The sequence below is a fragment of the Rhinatrema bivittatum genome, chromosome 8, assembly GCF_901001135.1.
Source record: "Rhinatrema bivittatum chromosome 8, aRhiBiv1.1, whole genome shotgun sequence".
Lineage (NCBI taxonomy): Eukaryota > Metazoa > Chordata > Amphibia > Gymnophiona > Rhinatrematidae > Rhinatrema > Rhinatrema bivittatum.
In genome coordinates, this window is record NC_042622.1 from 77,006,948 (window position 1) to 77,026,268 (window position 19,321).

The 19,321-nt window shown below is 50.4% G+C and overlaps 1 protein-coding gene across 2 annotated transcripts in view; it reads left to right on the forward strand.

Moving 5' to 3' along the window:
- The window catches only part of ENG (endoglin), a 128,023-nt gene that overhangs the window by 71,398 nt on the left and 37,304 nt on the right, over window positions 1-19,321 (forward strand). For both annotated transcript variants that reach the window (XM_029612764.1, XM_029612765.1), the window contains exons 9-10: window positions 1,284-1,432; window positions 12,151-12,294. In XM_029612764.1, the coding sequence (XP_029468624.1) occupies window positions 1,284-1,432; window positions 12,151-12,294 (293 nt within the window). The remainder of the gene's footprint in view (window positions 1-1,283; window positions 1,433-12,150; window positions 12,295-19,321) is intronic.

The following is a 19,321-nucleotide window of genomic DNA, read 5'->3' on the forward strand; positions in this document are numbered from 1 at the left end:
ATCTCAAACACACATGCTTGCTTGCTTGCTCATTCCCTCTCCCTCCCTCCCTCCCCGAAACTAGCGGCAGCAGCAGCCTTCTCCCAACCCTAACCTCCTTCATTTTCAGCCCTCGCGCGGAGAAAGGAGTCCCATCGGCCGTGGGCGTTGACGTTCTTCTTCATTTTTCTCTGAGCCGCGCTGCTCATTTCTCCAGCTGCGCCTCTCTTCTGTTCTTCGGGCCGACGCTGCCCACATTAGCATGGTCTCTTCTTCCCGCGCACGCACCCGCTGCTCACCACTTCCTCTTCCGGGCCGCGGGGGGGGGGGGGGCAGGAAGAAGAAACCATGCCGGTGCCGCTGACTCCAGCTATTCTGCCGCGTTCCGCCCGGGCTGAGAGCATTTTAAGCCCGGGCGGAGGAGAACCGGGGAGCAGTTGGGTCAGCAGGGGACCGGGAAGTGTGGCAACACACCTGCGTGTTCTTGGCGACACACCGGTTGAGAACCTCTGGTCTAGGCTATCGTTGTGGTTCCCCATGGGGCCCGTCCCCATGGGAGGAGTCATCGCCACTTCGACCAAGAGTCCACAATATGCCACAAACCCAACAGACAATAAGGAAGAAAATGTTGGTTTTTACCTGATAATTTTCTTTCCTTGAGACCCAAAGACCAGATAAAATTCCTGCCTGATTTTTTCTGAAGACTGCTCTTATTGTGTGTATATATGTTTTTTCTCTCGTATGAGCTGGCTTAGCATCTCTTCAATGGAGGAGTGTTGGCCTGGTTATGAGTTCACCAATGTGTGGTTTTTTTCCCCCTGCTTGTTATAGGGGGGTTGGTTCTGCTTTGTTATCGGTTTATTGAGAGACTGCAAGTGGGATAATGGCTAAGTACCAACAGTGCAGTGAAAGTTTTGTTCTCTGTCACCATCTGCTGGTAGGGGAGAAAAACCCATCCCCTGGACTAGTCTGAGGGACTCAAGGAAAGAAAATTAGCAGGTAAGAACTAATTTTTCCTTATCTATTCTGATGGGCCAATCTAACCTCCATTTTAAGAAATATGCAAGTAAAGCATCCATACTTAAACATGAATATTTCCCTAAAATACTATAAGTCAAATCTGCTTGCCAAGGAGTTCCCATATTAACTCTGACCCCAGTAAGGGGTAGATACGGAATATTTTATTTCTGGTCACCATTGGGTTCAGCTGGGACTCCCTTATTCTCAGTGACAGGAGTTGAATGGATTTATATATTAAGGCCTATAAAGAAGCATATCAGAACTTGTTGTGTTTGCTTTCACAGATACAAAGAGCACCCAGGAACCAGTTACCATAACAGATGATACCAGCTTAAGCAAGAAAGAACAGCTACAGCAGATGCTTGCTCTCCTGCGCCCTTGGACGTGTTCTCAAGACTCTCTGGAAATTGTTCTGGCCAAGCATTTTTTTCCGGTAGGGTCAGAAATCCTCAAAAGGCTGTATTAAGAGGCAGGACCTATAGGAGGCAACAATCAGATGCGTACTGAGAAAAATGAGGGGAACCTTCTTATGGATTCTGTAGGTTGCATGAATTGAGCTGGAGAAAACTGCTGTTGGGAGCTGTATACCACAATGCTGCTTGCCAAGAAAGACACCATGTACAGAGTGAATAGTAATTTGTACTGTACTTCTACTGATAGAAACATAGAAATGACGGCAGAAAAAGACCAAACAGCCCATCCAGTCTGCCCAGCAAGCTCCCACACTTATTTTCCCATACTTATCTGTTTCACCGACTACCAAGTTCAGGGCCTTTGTTTGTAACTGTTTGATTCGAATTTCCTGCCACCCCCTGCCATTGATGCAGAGAGTATGTTGGAGTTGCATCAAAGGTGAATCATAAGGCTTAATGGTTAAGGGTAGTAACCACCGTATCAAGCAAGTTACCCCGATGCTTGTTTACCCAGACTGCACAGATCAATGCCTTGTTGGATGTTGTCTGAATGTAAATCCTCTTTTCCCCCTGCTGTTGAAGCAGAGAGCAATGCTGTATATGCATTCAAAGTGATGTATCAGGCTTAATTGGTTTAGGGTAGTAACCGCTGCAATAAGCAAACTACCCTCACGCTTATTTGTTTACCCAAACTGTGTAATTCAATCTTTGTTGGTTGTTGTCTGAATGCAAATCCTCTTTTCCACATTTCCCCTTGCCGTTGAAGCAGAGAGCAATGTTGGAGTTGCATTAACCGTGTGAAGGCTTATTGAGTAAGTGTAGTAATCACCAGATAGTAGCCATCATTCCAGCAAGCCACCCCCATGGCTCTTCTATTCATTCCCAATCTTTAGCCTTTATGGATCCACAGTGTTTCTCCCATGCCCCTTTGAAATCCTTCACAGTTTTAGTCTTTCTCCCTGGAGTTTCAATTCGTGACCCCTAGTTCTACTGATTTTTTTCCAATGGAAAAGGTTTGTTGTTGACCATGGATCATGAAAACCTTTCAAGAATCTGAAAGTCTGTATCATATCACCCCTGCTCCTCCTCTCCTCCAGGGTATACATATTTAGGTTCTTCAATCTCTCCTCATAAGTTATTTTATGTAGACCATCCACCTTTTTGATCGCCCTTCTCTGGACCACCTCCATTCTGTCTCTGTCTCTTTGGAGATACAGTCTCCACAAGTGAACACAGTACTCCAGGTGAGGCCTCACCAAGGCCCTGTACAAGGGGATCATCACTTCCTTTCTCTTACTAGATATTCCTCTCTCTATGCAGCCCAGCATTCTTCTGGCTTTAGCTATCACCTTGTCACATTGTTTCGCCTACTTCAGATCGTTAGACACTATCACCCAAGGTCTCTCTCCTGCTCCGTGCACATCAGCCCTTCACCCCCCATCAAATACATTTCTTTCGGATTTCCACACCCCATATGCATGACTCTGCACTTCTTGGCATTGAATCTCAGCTGCCATATCTTCAACCACTCTTCCAGCTTCCTTAAATCCCGTCTCATTCTCTCCATTCCTTCCAGTGTGTCCACTCTGTTGCAGATCTTAGTATCATCTGCAAAAAGACAAACCTTACCTTCTATCCCTTCCACAATGTCACTCACAAAAATATTGAACAGGACCGGTCCCAACACCGATCCTTACGGCACTCCGCTTAACACTGCTCTCTCTTCAGAGTAAGTTCCATTTACCATCACACATTGTCTTCTGTCCGTCAACCAGTTTGCAATCCAGGCCACCAACTTGGCACTCACTCCTAAGCTTCTCATTTTATTCACAAGCCTCCTGTGTGGGACTGTATCAAAAACTTTGCTGAAATCCAAGTAGATGACATTGTGTGCTCTTCCTCGATCCAGTTCCCTAGTCACCCAATCAAAAAAGTCAATCAGATTTGTCTGACAGGACCTTACCCTGGTGAATCCATGTTGCCTCTGGTCCAGCAATTTTTCTGACTGTAGATAGTTCACTATTCTTTCTTTCAGCAACGACTCCATTACTTTTCCCACCACTGGGGTGAGGCTAACCGGCCTATAGTTACCAACCTCCTCTCTGCTCCCACTCTTGTGAAGCGGGACCACCACCGCTCTTCTCCAATCACTCGGCACCACTTCCGTTTCTAGGGATCTATTGAATAGGTCACACAGTGGACCCTCCAGCATATCTCTGAGCTCCCTCAGTATCCTGGGATGAACCTCATCAGGCCCCATGGCTTTGTCCACTTTCAGTTTTCCTAGCTCTTCCCATACATTCTCTTCTGTAAACGGAGTTTCATCTACTCCACTCCCCTCCAGTTTCTTGTTAACTAGCAACAGTCCTTCTCCAGGGTCCTCTTTAGTGAACACCGAACTGAAGTATTCGTTTAATATTTCTGCCATTTCTTTGTCTCTCTCCACACATTGATCCTTTTCACCTTTCAATTTCACTATACCACTTTGGACTTTTCTCCTTTCTCTGATGTACCTGAAAAATGTTTTGTCACCTCGCTTTACCTCTTTGGCAATCCTTTCTTCCGCTTGACTTTTTGCTTTCTTGATTACTTTCTTCGTCTCCCTCAGTTTCACCAGATATTCTTCCTTGTGATCCTCCCTTTGGGATCCTTTATATTTCTTAAACACTGTTCTTTTAGCTTTTCTTTTATCAGCCACCTCCTTTGAGAACCAGATAGGTTTCATTTTTCTCTTGCTTTTCTTTACTTTTCTAACTTACAGGCCCATACAGTACAGTGTGCGCACTGTTAACCCGCGGTTGGACACACGTTTTCGACACGCTAGCTTTACCCCTTACTCAGTAAGGGGTAATAGTGCGTCAAAATCGCACGTCCAACCCCCCCCCCCCCCGAAACTAATAGCGCCCGTAACATGCAAATGCATGTTGATGACCCTATTAGTTATTCCCGCGCGATTCAGAAAGTAAAATGTGCAGCCAAGGCAAACATTTTACTTTCAGAAATTAGCGCCTACCCAAAGGTAGGCGCTAATTTCTCTCTCAGCACCGGGAAAGTGTACAGAAAAGCAGTAAAAACTGCTTTTCTGTACACCCTCCAACTTAATATCATGGCGATATTAAGTCGGAGGTCCCAAAAGTAAAAAATAATTTAAAATAAAAAAATTTAAAATCAGCCCGCGGCTCACAGGTTGAAAACCGGACGCTCAATTTTTCCGGCATCCGGTTTCCGAACCCGTGCCTGTCAGCGGATCTGAGAACCGAAGCCGGCAAAATTGAGCATCGGCTGTCAAACCCGCTGACAGCTGCCGCTCCTGTCAAAAAGGAGGCGCTAGGGAAGCGCTAGTATCCCTAACGCCTCCTTTTACCACGGGCCCTAATTAGCATATTTTTATTTACTGTATCGCGCGCACAGGACACTGGCTGTCCCGCGTTTCTTTCTGTATCAGCCTGTTATAGATTAGTTGCCTTGATAATTGCTCCTTTCAGTTTGGTCCACTGTTGTTCCACATCTCTCATTTTCTCCCAGCCTTCTAGTTCTCCCCATTTCAACAAAGTTCGTGTTTTTGAACTGCAAAACTTGGGTCATCGTGCGACTTCTCCATAACCTATTTGTGATATGAAACCATACCGTTTGATGATCACTGGTGCTGAGGTGGGCTCCCACCCGGACATTAGATACATTATCTCCATTAGTGAGCACTAAATCGAGTATAACTCCCTCCCTCGTGGGTTCCATTACCATTTGTTTGAACAGAGCCCCTTGCAGGGCATCCACTATCTCTCTCTACTACTGTTAGATTCTGCAGAAGGGATTCTTCAGTCTACATCCGGCAGATTAAAGTCTCCAACAATCACCACTTCTCTCTTCTTTCCCATTTTTTGGATGTCTTCAACCAGATCTCTTTCAAGTTCTTCCATTTGATTTGGAGGCCTGTAAACCACTCCAATAAAAATGGATGCCTCATCATCTTTTTTTAGGACGGCCCATAATGCTTCTTCTTTGCCCCATCTTCCTTGCAGTTCAGATGCTTGGATATTGTTTCTGACATAAAGAGCTACTCCTCCCCCTTTTCTGTCCTCTCTGTCCTTCCTTAACAAGTTATAGCCCAGTATGGCCATATCCCAATCATGAGATTCCGTGAACCACGTCTCCGTGACAGCAACAATGTCCAAGTCCACCTCCACCATTAGGGCTTGCAGATCTGGGATTTTATTGCCCAAACTACGAGCATTTGTGCTCATAGCTTTCCAGCTTTTCTCGTTCAGGTTACTGCTTTTCTTGGACTTCTTTTGTGCGTGCGGCAAACGCGGGTGCGCCCGGCACTAACGCAGCTCTTCCTACCGCTCCTTACTGTATCGGCCCGTAAGTTAGCGAACTGGTGATGAAAATTAGCACAAACTGGTTAACTTTCTTCCCTCGACCTAATCCCATCTCTTGAACAGCCTGGAATTTAAATGGCTAAACTTCCTAGCGTTTAGCCAGATGGATTCAGACCAATGGGTTATGCTCCCCTGCCAGCAGATGGAGTCGGAGTCAGGTTTCATAACTGACATCACCCTACATACACCCCTGCAGTGACCTCAGCCCTTCAGTACTTATCCGTCTCCAGCAGATGGTGACATGCTTTCCCTATGGGGATCGCTGTACTTTCTGGAAGAAGAAATTCTACTTTTAAATTGGAAAAAAGATCAAGCCCCGCGCTCCTGTGGTGATACCTAAAGGCCCCTCCCCCAGTCGAGAATTTCTGAGGTAATTTCCAAGATCCCTCAGAGGTGTGCCTTGGTCTGGTAGCTGGTTCCGGGCGTGGACTTTGCTGCTTGAGCAGCTGAAAGGCAGTGGGTGCAGGAAGCCCGAACTTGGCGGTGACGGCCAAAGCCCTCTCCCCCAACAGCCGGAGACCGTCTCTGTACTCAGCCGATAAGAGACCGTCTCTGTACTCAGCTGGTAAGCGCTAAGCCCAGGTAGGTGAAAAAAAAAAGAGAGAAGAGGAATTACCTCCCGATTCAGAGACATTTTGGAGGGGTTTCAGTAAGACTTCCTCCGGTCTCCTTGTTCTCACGTTGTACCGATCCCATTGGGGTAAGGGGAAGTAGGCTTCCGAAAGGCCTCCCAGTGGGCTAGGTCCCACTTTAAGCTTGGTTGGCACACTGCGTGGTAGGCTGTGGTGGCGTCATCTTGCACGCATCTTTGTGCTTGCTGTATTGCCCAACATGAGAGCATCAGTACACGCAGTGCGTGTCGCTCTGCGCACGCCCCATGTGCATAATGTCGCACGTGTACATACACGACCAACTTATGAGGCGCAGAATACAAGTAAAGCCAGGCGCATGGGCTGTGCGTGCGCCTTGCCATGGCCTGCGCAGGCACCCAAAATCTGTGCACATAAAATTTTAAGCATGAGCTCACTGAACAGGTAGTTACCGTCGCCAATGGCTCCAGCAGCAAAGAAACATAAGCGCTTTTCTCTCTGCGCTGCTTGTCATATTAGGGCTGCACATGTCTGACTTGGATTCTTGCTTATGTCAGCACTGTGAGGAAGGCCAGGGAGAGTTTGCCTCCCCAGACTTTGCTAAGCCCGGCTCCTCCCATTCAGAGGATGGCTCAGCCACAGCCTTAACTGGAAGTATCCTGGATCTGAGTACCCCTTAGACTGGGTTATCCATGGGAGAGGGAAATTCAGCAGCACCTAACCCAGTACCTCCTGGATTAGGCATGGACCAGGCTGCCTTCTCTTAGGTGAAATTTTTTCAAGGCCTTCAAGACTTCGTACAAGGCATAGTCTGCTACCTTGCTTGCCACTGTCTGGACAGGACCTCAGTCAGTAAGCCTTCCCTCTCTCAGTCCTACTGGCAGAACTCAAGGCATGCCTTGCCTCACAAGGGATGCCTTCCCTGGCAGGGAACCCGGACAGCACGGACAAAGATGATTATGCAGATTCCTTGGAAGATGGGGAAATTCCCCCTGGTTTAGAACCGTATCGGACCATGTTACAGTTTTTCCATAAAGACGAATTGAGGGCCCTGGTTTCCCAGACCCTGAAGATGCTGGGAGTTCCTGGGGCGGTCTCTATGATGGAACCAAAGAAGAATCCCATTCTGATTTCCCTACAGAAAGCCTCTTGCTACTTTCCAGTACTGGAAGCCATCCAGGAGTTGATTGACCTGGAATGGGAATCCCCAGAAGCAAGTTTTAAAGGTGGACGAGCATTAGAAGCTCTATACCCACTAGATCCGGCAGCGAGAGAATGTTTGCATTTCTCTAAAGTGGATGCGCTGGTATGGGCTGTCTCTAAGCGAACAACTATCCCAGTGGAGAAAGGCGTGGCCTTAAAGGATGTGTACGTTAGACGGATGGAGTCCATCCTTAACAGGCCTCTAACAGGCAGTAGCAATGACCTTACAGATTGCTTCTTGTTGTGCCCTGGTAGCTCATTCGTGCCTGCTCCTCTCTCGGGAGGTAGATGACTTGGGGACAAATTCCAGAGCGGTTATGGAACCCGCCGCTGCCTTTTTAGCTGAAATGGGCTCGGACCTAGTCCATACTTTCGCCAGAGTGACCTCAGTGGTGGCAGCCAGAAGACAGCTATGGCTGTGGAATTGGTCAGCAGCTGCAATCTCCAAGGCAGATCTCTTAAAGATGCCCTTTAAGGGATCACTTTTCTTTGGAAGCGAATTGGAAAAGCTGGCTAGTAAATTGGACGAATCTCCAGTTCCCTGGCTACCAGAAGATAAGAGAAAGCAGTTACAGCACCCCTTGCCTATGAGGAGTTGATCCAAGGGCTTCCTACACTTTCACCCTTACAGAAACTTGACATTTCGGAGATCTCGGTGCTTTGGGAGGTCTCAGTCCTTTCAGAGCCGACAGCCCAAGAAAGAGGCAGGTTTGGGTTCAGGTTCGTCCCGAACCCCCCAATGAAATTTTGCTGACCCATCCTCGGAACGAGGAGATAGGGGGTCGACTGTTCCTCTTCTACCAATGGTGGGTCGAGATCACTTCAGACAAATGGGTACTGGAGGTCATATGAGAAGGATATGTGCTGGAATTTTGCAGCAGTCCTCAGGCATATTCATGATATCTCCTTGACACTTCCAGCACAAGAAGCAGGCAGTGGAGACTACCCTGTTAAGACTCCTCAGGATGAGGGCTATAACCCCAGTACCTGCACCCCAGGAAAATACGGGGTGCAAGTATTTCAACATACCCAAGAAGGAAGGTTCCTTTTGCCCCATCCTGGACCTCAAGAGTGTCAACTCACATCTACAAGTGATTCATTTCCGCATGGAAATCCTACGCTCCATGATAATGGCCATACAATCGGGAGAGTTCTTAACCTCCCTGGACCTATCTGAGGCCTCCCTACATATTCCAATCCATCAAGAACATCAACGTTTCCTATCCTTTGCAGTACTGGGTCACCATTATCAGTTTCGGGCACTGCCCTTCGGCCTGGCCACTGCCCGCAGAACATTTTCCAAGATTATGGTGTTTGTAGCGGCAGCCTTGAGAAAAGAAGGAATCCTAGTGCACCCATACTTGGAGAACTGGTTGATCCGGGCAAAGTCCATGGAAGAGAGTCTCTGGGTGACTTCCTTGCTTCAGAAACTCAGTTGGGTCGTAAACCTGGACAAAAGCAGTCTCAAACCCTCCCAGTCCTTGGAATATCTGGGAGTCCAATTCAACACCAAGCTGGACAAGGTCTTTCTTCTGACTATACAGATAAAGAAGTTGATGTCCCAAGTACGTCGGTTGATGAGCACGATACATCCGATGGTGTGGAGCTATCTTCAAGTTCTTGATTTGATGGCAGCAACCCTGGAAGTAGTGCTGTGGGCAAAGGCACACATGCGTCCTCTTCAACGCTACCTGCTGTCACATTGGAACCCACAGTCTCAAGACTATTAGATTCACCTCCACTTACCGAGGAAAGTATGCTCTCGGCTCCAGTGGTGGCTGCAGGAAGCTCATCTGGACAGGGGTCTACTCCTGCCTTCTCTGAACTGGCTGGTTCTCACGACAGACATGAGCCTCCAAGGCTGGGGAGCTCACTGTCAGGAAATGACAGCCCAGGGACATTGGACCAAGGAAGAGGCCCTCTGGAACATAAACCGCCTGGAAGCCCAGGCAGCCAGATTGGCGTGACTACAATTCAGCCACATACTCCAGGGTCAAGTGGTCCGCATATTGTTGGACAACGCAACGACAGTAGCTTACATCAACCTCCAGAGTGGAACCAAAAGCCAGCAAGTGTGACAGGAGATACACCTCCTTATGGAATGGGCGGAAATATATCTACAGATAATCTCATCCTCCCATATCACAGGAAAACACAATGTCAGAGCAGACTTTCTAAGCAGGAAGAGTCTGGATCCAGGAGAGTGGGTGTAGTCGGCCAAAGCCTTTCAGTTGGTAGTAGATCTCCCGTCCATTGACCTGCTGGCCGCTTCTCACAACGCAAAGGTTCCCCTATTCTGGTCCCTGGGGATCAATGTTCCCTGGGGATCAATGTTCTCATCCAGACCTGGCCGGAAGAAGAGTTGCTATACGCCTTCCCTCTATGGTCCCTGCTGGGCGGGGTCATTCGCAGAATCGAGCACCACAGGGGATTAGTCCTACTAGTAGCTCCAGATTGGCCCAGGCGTCCGTGGTATGTGAACATGCAGAGACTCCTGATGGAGACCCCCCGTGCCTACCATCGCACAGGGACCTGCTACAGCAGGGACTGGTCCTGCCTGAGGATCTGACTCGATTCTGTCTTATGGTCTGGCTCTTGAGAGGGCTCGCCCGAGGAAGTGAGGATATTCAGTGGAAGTAATTGCCTCCTTTCTCCGCGCATGGAAATTCTCTACGTCCCTAGTGTATGTGCAGGTCTGGAGAATATTTGAGGCCTGGTGCGAGGAGCATGGTGTTTCTCCTTGGACAGTCAAAATTCCATTAATTCTGGAAATTTTGCAGGATGGCTTGAATAAAGGTCTAACCCTTAACTCCTTGAAGGTTCAGGTAGCGGCTCTCTCCTATTTTGGGGCGAGGTGCACGGAACTCGCCTGTCAGCTCATCTGGACATGGCCCATTTTCTGAAAGAGGTGAAGCACCTCCTGCCACTCCTATGGTGGCTGCTGCTCTTGTGGAATCTTAGTCTGGTATTGGAAGTTTTGGCATGGCCCTCCTGTAAGCCACTGTGCAGTCTTTCCTTGCGTTTATTAACCTTGAAAATGGCGTTCCTGGTGACTATATGCTCAGCATGTCGTATCTCTGAACTTCAAGCCTTGTCGAGTCAGGAACCATTCCTCTGGGTGACTCCGGGACATTACAGCTTCATACCATTCCATCCTTCTTGCCCAAGGTAGTCTCGGACTTTCATTTTAATTAGTCCATTTTGTTACCATCCCTAGATAAGCACAAGGATGCGGAAGAATGCCACCTCCTCCTTCATTTGAATATCAGTAGGCTGTTAGTGCAGTATCTGGAAGTTTCAGAACCGGTCTATTTCTTGTTCATGGTGGAAGGAAGCAGGGCGAATCAGCTTCGTAGGCTACCATAGCTTGCTGGATTAAGGAGGTGTCCATAGGAGCCTTTGTGTAGGCAGGAAAGCCATTACCTTTTCAGGTTAAAGCTCATTCCACTAGGGCTCAGGCGGTGGTGAAGTGGTCCTCCTTGCACACCTTCTCTAGGTTCTATCACCTGGACGTTCAGACCCAAGAAGATGCAGCCTTTGCAAGTGCGGTGTTAACCAGACCGTGGGCAGCCTCCCACCCCGATTGGGAGTAGCTTTTGTGCATCCCATTGGTCTTGTGTCCATCTGGCTCCATGCTAGGAAATGGAGAAATTACTTACCTGATAATTTTGTTTTCCTTAGTGTAGACGGATGGACTCAGCATCCTGCTGATGACTGCCCAAGAACAGTGCCAAGGATTCACCCGTGGAGCGAATATCGATTTCAAGAGATTACGGGTAAGCCATCATCCAGTCCCTAGATCAGGACATCTATAATCTTGCTAAGGTTCAGTGTTTATGTTTGGTTGAGTACAGTTATGGTTAACCATTTTTTAATCAAGTTTTTTTCTATAGTATGTCCACAGTGGCTTTTGAAGAGAATACTGAAGGGCTGAGGTTCCTGCAGGGGTGTATGTAGGGTGATGTCAGCTTTGAGACCTGACACCGTCTCCATCTGCTGGAGGGGAGCATAGCCCATTGGTCCTAAGTCCATCTGTCTACACTAAGGAAAACAAAATTATCAGGTAAGTAATTTCTCCATTTAGCTTTATAAACTAGGAGGCTAAATTTAGCTGTTCAGTGTCTGTAGATTTTCAAAGGCTTTGATGTAGCTGGTTAAGTCCTTACTTAGTTGGCTTTGAAAATGTATCACATCAAGTTTAACATGGCAGTGGGACATTGAGGTAGCTATGCCAGCAAATTGAGATCTGTGACTGAACTCTGGGTTAATATTCTGGTGCAGAGAGATAGGCATGGGAATCATTGACCTGAAAATGATTTTGAAAACACTGGGAAAAAGTAAAGAGAGAAGGAGGGTACAAAGCAGAGACTTGGGGCACACTGACTGATAAGGCAATAGCAGTGGAGGAGAATCCACCAGAGGATACACTAAAGGTGCAATGAGAAGGATCAGAGAAGAATCAAGATAGTTCAAAGTCCCAGAATCCAAGCAAGGACAGGGTGTTGAGGAGGTGACAGTAATGACCAATGTCAAAAGCATATCTGAGTCCATTGACTTTTTCTTTAGGTTGAACTTAATCTGAACTTTGCGGGGATCACACTGCGTGACCCCCACTGCAGAGCTGAAGAGAACAGGACGCATGTGTACCTGATAGTACCTGTGAAGAGTTGTCTGACGGAGACTGATCACAGACAGCATGTGAAAAATGAGGTGAGACCAGATGTGGTATGATATGAGCAGAACTGGTGCTAAAACAGGCATAATAAACTATAGTCGTAGGGAAATATCTAAAGGACTCTGAAGAACAGGCCCCTGCATGCTTATATCTTCATTACAGCTTTTACAGCTCTCATCACTTTGTTTCAGTCTGGCATTTTCCTCTGGTTTCTTGGGCTTCCGCTGGCTGGTGCCGAGTGGCTGCAGTGCAATAGGCCAGCATGTTTTCCACCAGTGCATGTTTTACTGCGGAAGGAGCAGTGGCCATTTTAGAGCCACAGGCCTACATGGGAACTTCTAAAATGAAGCCTGCTGTTCTTTTTACTGTGTCTTCTGTTAAGCAGGTCTTTGTGGGAGCTTCAGGCTCTGTTCTGATGGAGTGGGGAGTCTCTGGCTCCTCCAGCTATTAGTTTCTCACTGTCTTCTCTCTGTTTTCCCCTGAATGCGCCCTGCATATGCATCAGGCCACCTTGATTAAAAAGGGATGACATCACCCACATGTAATGGCTATTCCCTGTACGTACCAGGATCAGTCCAGGACACCTGGGTTGTGACTCCGCACCAGTAGATGGAGACAGACTAAAACTTGTGGGCGGAGCCATATATGCCCCTGTGCCAGTCACAGCCCCTCAGTCTTACTCTGTCTCCAGTAGATGGTGCAGGTCCGGTCACAGCTCCTCCCGGCCCTGGTTCTGGTACTCCGTCAGGGTTGGTTATTTCTTTTGGTTTTAGGCCAGTTTAGGCTACGGTGTTGTTAATTGGGTTTTTTTTGCCAAATTGTCACTGACATCCGTCCGCCCTGCCTCCCAGGGGGGTTGAGAGGTCCTGAGGGGACTACCCCCCCCTGGTTGAGGCCGCTGCTAGGGTTGAGGACCCGGCTTTCCCAGTAGCAGCGTCAGGGGTGACACCGGGGAGCCCGGTTCACTCACCCCTGCTGGATTAGGGCTCCAGGACCGCGGACAGCGACAGGCGTTTTTGTAAAAAAAAAAAAAAAAAAGTGTGTTTTTATTTTTTGTGCCGGCTCTCTGTTTCTTCGCGTCGCCGCTCTCGGAGGGGGGGCGCCGCTGACAGGGGGGAGGCTTTTTCGCGCGAATTTTATTATTTTTGGCTGCCGTTCTCCCTCTTCGCGCCGTTTTTCGCCGGCATGCCTCGCGGCTCGATTTGCCGGGCCTGCGGCTCGGCGCGCGAGGGCCTGTGTGTGTGTGCTGCCTGTATCCCGGGAGATGAAGGGTCTTCCGGGGCGTCTCGGGAGGCTCGTTTGCGACCCGCGCAACCGCTGCCGAGCGGGGGGGGGCGCGGTGGAGAGGCCCCAGGAGTTTTTTTCCTTCTCAGTCCTGGAGCGGCGGCCATTTTGACCACGGGCCGCAAAATGGCGCGGGAAACGGCAGGGCCTTCGGCCTTGCCTCCCGCGCTGTCCCCTGAACGAATCGCGGTGGGGGGGTCCCTCGGGGGACCCGGGGAGCCCCGCTGAGGTTTCTTCCGATTCCGGCTCTTTTTCTGAGGACTTTGCGCTTTTGTTGCGCAAAGTCCTGAAATATAAAAAAAAAAAAAAAAAAGAAAAAAGCAAGCGCGTCAGGAGGGAATCCTGCAAGGCTCCACCGCTGAAGAAATCCAAGAGGCCATCGGGGGTGGCGGAAGTGCCCCCGAGCGCTTCCAAGGGGAAAAAGGCCTCCACGTGGCGTCCCACAGGAGGCGGACTCAGATTCCTCCACGGGGGCGCACACTGATTCCCCTGAAGAGCCCCTACAGGGGGCCGACGAAGTAGCAGCGGACGGATCCGCTCCGTCCGGTGCAGGAAAAGGATCACAGGCAGTGGAGAGAGACGATCCCAAGGTGGTCCGGCTCTTCCGCAGGGAGGAACTGCCGCCCTTAATTCCGGCCATTCTCCAGGAGCTGGGAATAGAGGCCCCTCCGGTAGTTGTTCGGCAGGAGGCGAACATGGATCCGGTCCTGTTAGGCCTCACGGGTCCGGCAGTGGCTTTTCCGTTTCATTTTTCTTCCACGGACATCCTGTTCCGGGAATGGGACACCCCAAAATTGGGTCCGAAGGTCAGCAAAGCCATGGACAAGCTTTACCCGGTCCCGGAGGACGCGCTGGACCTTCTCAAACTTCCCAAGATGGATTCGGCGGTTTCTGCGGTAACAAAGAGATCCACTATCCCAGTCACGGGAGCGACAGCCCTCAAGGATCTTCAAGACAGGAAGCTGGAAGTGCAGCTTAAGAAGATTTTCGAGGTTTCCGCGCTGGGAGTTCGAGCCGCCATCTGCACGAATTTCGCTATGCGAGCTAGCTTGTGCTGGGCTCAGGTTCTACAGGCCAATGCGGATCTTTCTGCAGACGAGGCAGCGCAGGCGGTTAGATTGGAGGCGGCAATAGCATATGGTGCAGATGCGCTCCACGATCTGTTGCGCACGTCGGCGAGATCCATGACGGCTGCGGTTTCAGCACGCCGACTCCTGTGGCTACGCAACTGGGCAGCTGACGGCTCTTCCAAGGCTCACCTCGGGGCGCTGCCATTCAAAGGTAAGTTGCTGTTTGGCAAGGAGTTAGATGACTTAATGATTTCCCTGGGGGAAAACAGGGCTTTCAGGCTTCCCGAGGATCGTTCCAGGTCGCGGTCTTCTTTTTCGGCTAGGTCCCGCTTTCGGGGTCCCCGGAAGTCGCGCCCTCAAGGGTCGTCCGGGCAAGCGTACAGGTCTTCTTCCTCCCGTAACCCGCAGTGGCAGCAGCAGTCCTTTCGGGGGAAGCGCTTCGGAAGACAAGGGGGACCCCTGGCGATCACAGGGGCCAAGTCTTCGCAATGAAAGGTGGTCGGCCCATCTCCCGCTACAGCCCCAGCACTCCATTTCCAACGTCGGGGCGCGGTTGATGTCCTCTTTCGAGAGATGGGCCGGTGTAACGTCGGACCAGTGGGTCCTCAGCGTGATAAAACACGGCTACGCGTTAGATTTTGCTCACACTCCAGCGGACAAGTTCCTTGTCTCGCCCTGCAAGGCCCCCGAGAAGACGGCGGCGGTGCTAGACACCATCCGACGCTTGGAAGCATTGGGAGCCATTTCCCCCGTCCCGGTCAGCCAACACGGCAAGGGCCGTTACTCCATTTACTTCATCGTCCCAAAGAAAGACGGCACGTCCAGACCAATCCTGGATCTCAAGGGGGTAAACCAATACCTTCGCGTTCCTCACTTCAAAATGGAGACGATTCGGTCGGTCATCGCCGCGGTACGACCAGGCGAGTTCCTGGCTTCCCTGGATCTCACGGAGGCGTATCTTCACATAGGCATTCAGCCATCGTTCCAACGCTTCCTCAGGTTCTGCATTCTAGGACAGCATTACCAGTTTCGGGCGCTCCCGTTTGGGCTCGCGACGGCTCCCCGTACATTCACGAAGGTGATGGTTGTGGTGGCAGCGCAGTTGCGCCGAGAAGGTCTCCTGGTCCATCCTTATCTGGACGATTGGCTGATTCGGGCAAAGTCCGAGGATCAGTGTCGGTTAGCGTTGGCCAGGGTCCTCCATCTCCTGCAGTCCCTGGGATGGGTGGTCAACTTTAGCAAAAGTCATCTGGCACCCACGCAGACCTTGGAATATCTAGGAGCAGTGTTCGACACGACACAGGATATCTAGGAGCAGTGTTCGACACGACACAGGGCAAGGTGTTCCTGTCGCACGACCGGGTGTGCAAACTACAATCTCAAGTACGGCGCTTGTTGTCTCTCCACCGACCGCGAGTCTGCGACTACCTTACGGTCCTAGGGTCTATGGCTTCCACGCTGGCGCTGGTTCCTTGGGCGTTCGCTCATCTGCGACCATTACAGTCTTCCTTACTGTCCCGCTGGAAGCCGGTCTCCGAGGACTTCCACCTACCGCTTCCTCTAGCGGGACACGCGAGGTCCAGCCTACTCTGGTGGCTGGATCCCAGTCATCTGTCTTCTGGAGTCTCCCTTCTGGTGTCCGATTGGACAGTGGTAACCACGGATGCCAGCCTCTCCGGTTGGGGAGTGGTCTGCCTAGGGAGCTCGGTCCAGGGCCAATGGTCAGTGTCGCAAGCCCAGTGGTCTATCAATCGCCTAGAGACCAGAGCGGTCCGTCTGGCCCTACAAGCCTTCCTGCCGTGGCTGCGGGGAAAGGCAGTCCGAGTGTTGTCGGACAATGCGACCACCGTGACATACATCAACCGCCAGGGCGGGACGAGGAGCCCCCAGGTGGCGAAGGAGGCTCAGTGCTTGATGGCCTGGTCGGAGCTGCATCTCAGCAACATAGCAGCATCTCACATTGCGGGAGGCGACAACGTTCAGGCGGATCTTCTCGGCCGTCATCGCTTAGATCCCGGAGAGTGGGAGCTGGGGGACGAAGCGTTCCTTCTCATTTGCAAAATGTGGGGTGTGCCCCACATGGATCTGATGGCCACGTGGCACAATGCGAAGGCTCCGCGATTTTTACAGTCGACGTCGAGAACGGGGGGCAGAAGGCGTCGATGTGTTGGTGCTTCCCTGGCCGACGGCTGTGTTGCTCTACGTGTTTCCCCCGTGGCCGATGTTCGGCAAGATTCTGCGGCGCATAGAGTTGCACCCGGCCAAGGTGATCTTGGTGGCACCGGAGTGGCCGCGCCGGCCGTGGTTCGCAGACCTCGGCCATCTGGCAGTAGCGGCACCCCTTCGGCTCCAAGGAATGGCGGGCCTACTCCATCAGGGCCCCGTCTGTTTGGAGGATGCGGATCACTTCTGTCTCACGGCATGGCTTTTGAGAGGAGGCGCCTGAAGAGTAAAGGTTACTCAGAGTGGTGGTGGCTACGTTACGGCGTTCCAGGAAACAGTCGACTTCCTTAGCTTATGTCCGTGTCTGGGTGGTCTTTGAGGAATGGTGCGTGCAGCGTGGAGTGGACCCCACTTCGGCTTCAGTTTCCGACATTCTGGCGTTCCTCCAGGCAGGTCTGGCCAAAGGTCTGGCGTGCAGTTCTCTACGGGTTCAAGTGGCGGCGCTTGGTTTTTTGCGAGGTAAGGTCCGTGGTACGTCCCTGGTGCTTCACCCGGATATTTCTCGTTTCCTTCAGGGGGCTAAGCACCTTCGCCCTCCATTGCGTCTCCCTTGTCCGGCTTGGAACCTCAATTGGGTTCTCTCAGCTCTAGGCGCGGCGCCGTTTGAGCCCTTGAAACGCGTAACCCTTAAGGATCTCACCTTAAAAACGGCGTTCTTGGTGGCGATTGCCTCGGCACGGCGCGTTTCCGAGTTACAGGCTCTGTCCTGTAGGGAACCTTTCTTGCGTATTTCGGATTCCGGAGTCTCTTTGCAGACGGTTCCTTCCTTTCTTCTGAAAGTTGTTTCGTCTTTTCATGTAAATCAATCGGTGGAATTGCCCTCGTTTGCGGGCAGGGAGTCCTCCGTCCCAGAAGCAAGGGACTTACGGAAGCTTGACGTGCGGAGATCCCTCCTCCGATATCTGGAGGTCACTCGACTCGATCTCAAGCGGCGTCTTGGGCGGAAGCTTCGCAGGTGTCGCCTCAAGAGATTTGCAGGGCGGCTACCTGGAAGTCGTTGCATACCTTTATCAGGCATTACCGGTTGGATGTCCGGGCTACCGATTCCAGGGGTTTTGGAGAGAGGGTACTCCGAGCGGGACTCTCTGCTTCCCACCCTCAGTAGGTTTGCTCTGGTACATCCCAGGTGTCCTGGACTGATCCTGGTACGTACAGGGAAAGGAAAATTAGTTTCTTACCTGATAATTTTCGTTCCTGTAGTACCAAGGATCAGTCCAGGATCCCGCCCGCAGTGCTGCGCTAAAGTAATGGAGAGTCCGCTCATTGTTCTGAATTACTCTGTTCTGTTTGTTCGCTCTCTCGGTTGGAGAGTCCATTTCCAGCAGGGGTGTTTTTCTTTCCCCGTTTCTATTAGCGGTTTATGGCTAGTTTAGTTCTCTGGTTGTGTTCTACTTTGACATTCCGTATGACTGAGGGGCTGTGACTGGCACAGGGGCATATATGGCTCCGCCCACAAGTTTTAGTCTGTCTCCATCTACTGGTGCGGAGTCACAACCCAGGTGTCCTGGACTGATCCTTGGTACTACAGGAACGAAAATTATCAGGTAAGAAACTAATTTTCCTATTTGTCCTGCTTATCAATGGAAAATACTAACTACAAATTACGTAAAATTATATTGTGATTAGGGGGAAAAAAAACCCTGGGATCAGAGCCCCAGTTTTCTGTGGCAGATTTTTCAAGATTCTGCAGCAAGAGTTGGCCAATTATGTGGCAGACTTCTCAATATTCTGCTGCAATTATGTAGCAGTATTGCTTAATTTTGCATATATTTCCAATTTAAATCATGTAATTTTTTTTACTTTATAAAAGTAAAGTCCTTTTTTGACATTTCTATGTCCTCTTAATTTATTTGGTTGTTTAGTGATTGGGGTAGATAGGAAGGCGAGAAAGGGATCTGGGAGCAGGAAGAGAGGAGATTCCAGAAGACAAAGGAGAACTCAGAGGAGAGAAATGAAGATGGAATCTTAGGCAGGAGGGGAAGAGGAATAAGAGGAGGATAGAGGCACAGAAGGAGAGGAAGGAGAGGATGGGGATTCAGGAATGGTAAGAAAAGGGAATGAGAAGAGGGGAGGTTTGGGAGAGGGCTAAGAAATAGGGAAGAGGGGGGATGATCAGGCATGGGGAGGTGGGGAAAAAAGGGACTGTTAGGGATGGGAACAAAGGAGGAGGGAAGATTGGGATGAAGAAGGGAAGAAGGAAGGACTGGGAAGGAAAGAAGAGTAGAATGAAGAAGAGAGGGAGGACTGGGGTCGGGGAGAAGGAGACGGAGAAGGAGGGAAGATTCAGATGGGGCTGGAGAAGGAAGGAAGCCACATCCCCTCTTTTCCTTCCCCCCAAAGCTGATTTGATCCCCTCCCCCCCCCCACACACACACACACCACAATACCTCCACCAGTCCTCTCACATCCTACACCCTCTCTACTCTCCTCACTCCACTTGCACCCACAGTGAGCCTCTAATTCACATTCCATTTCCACAATCCCC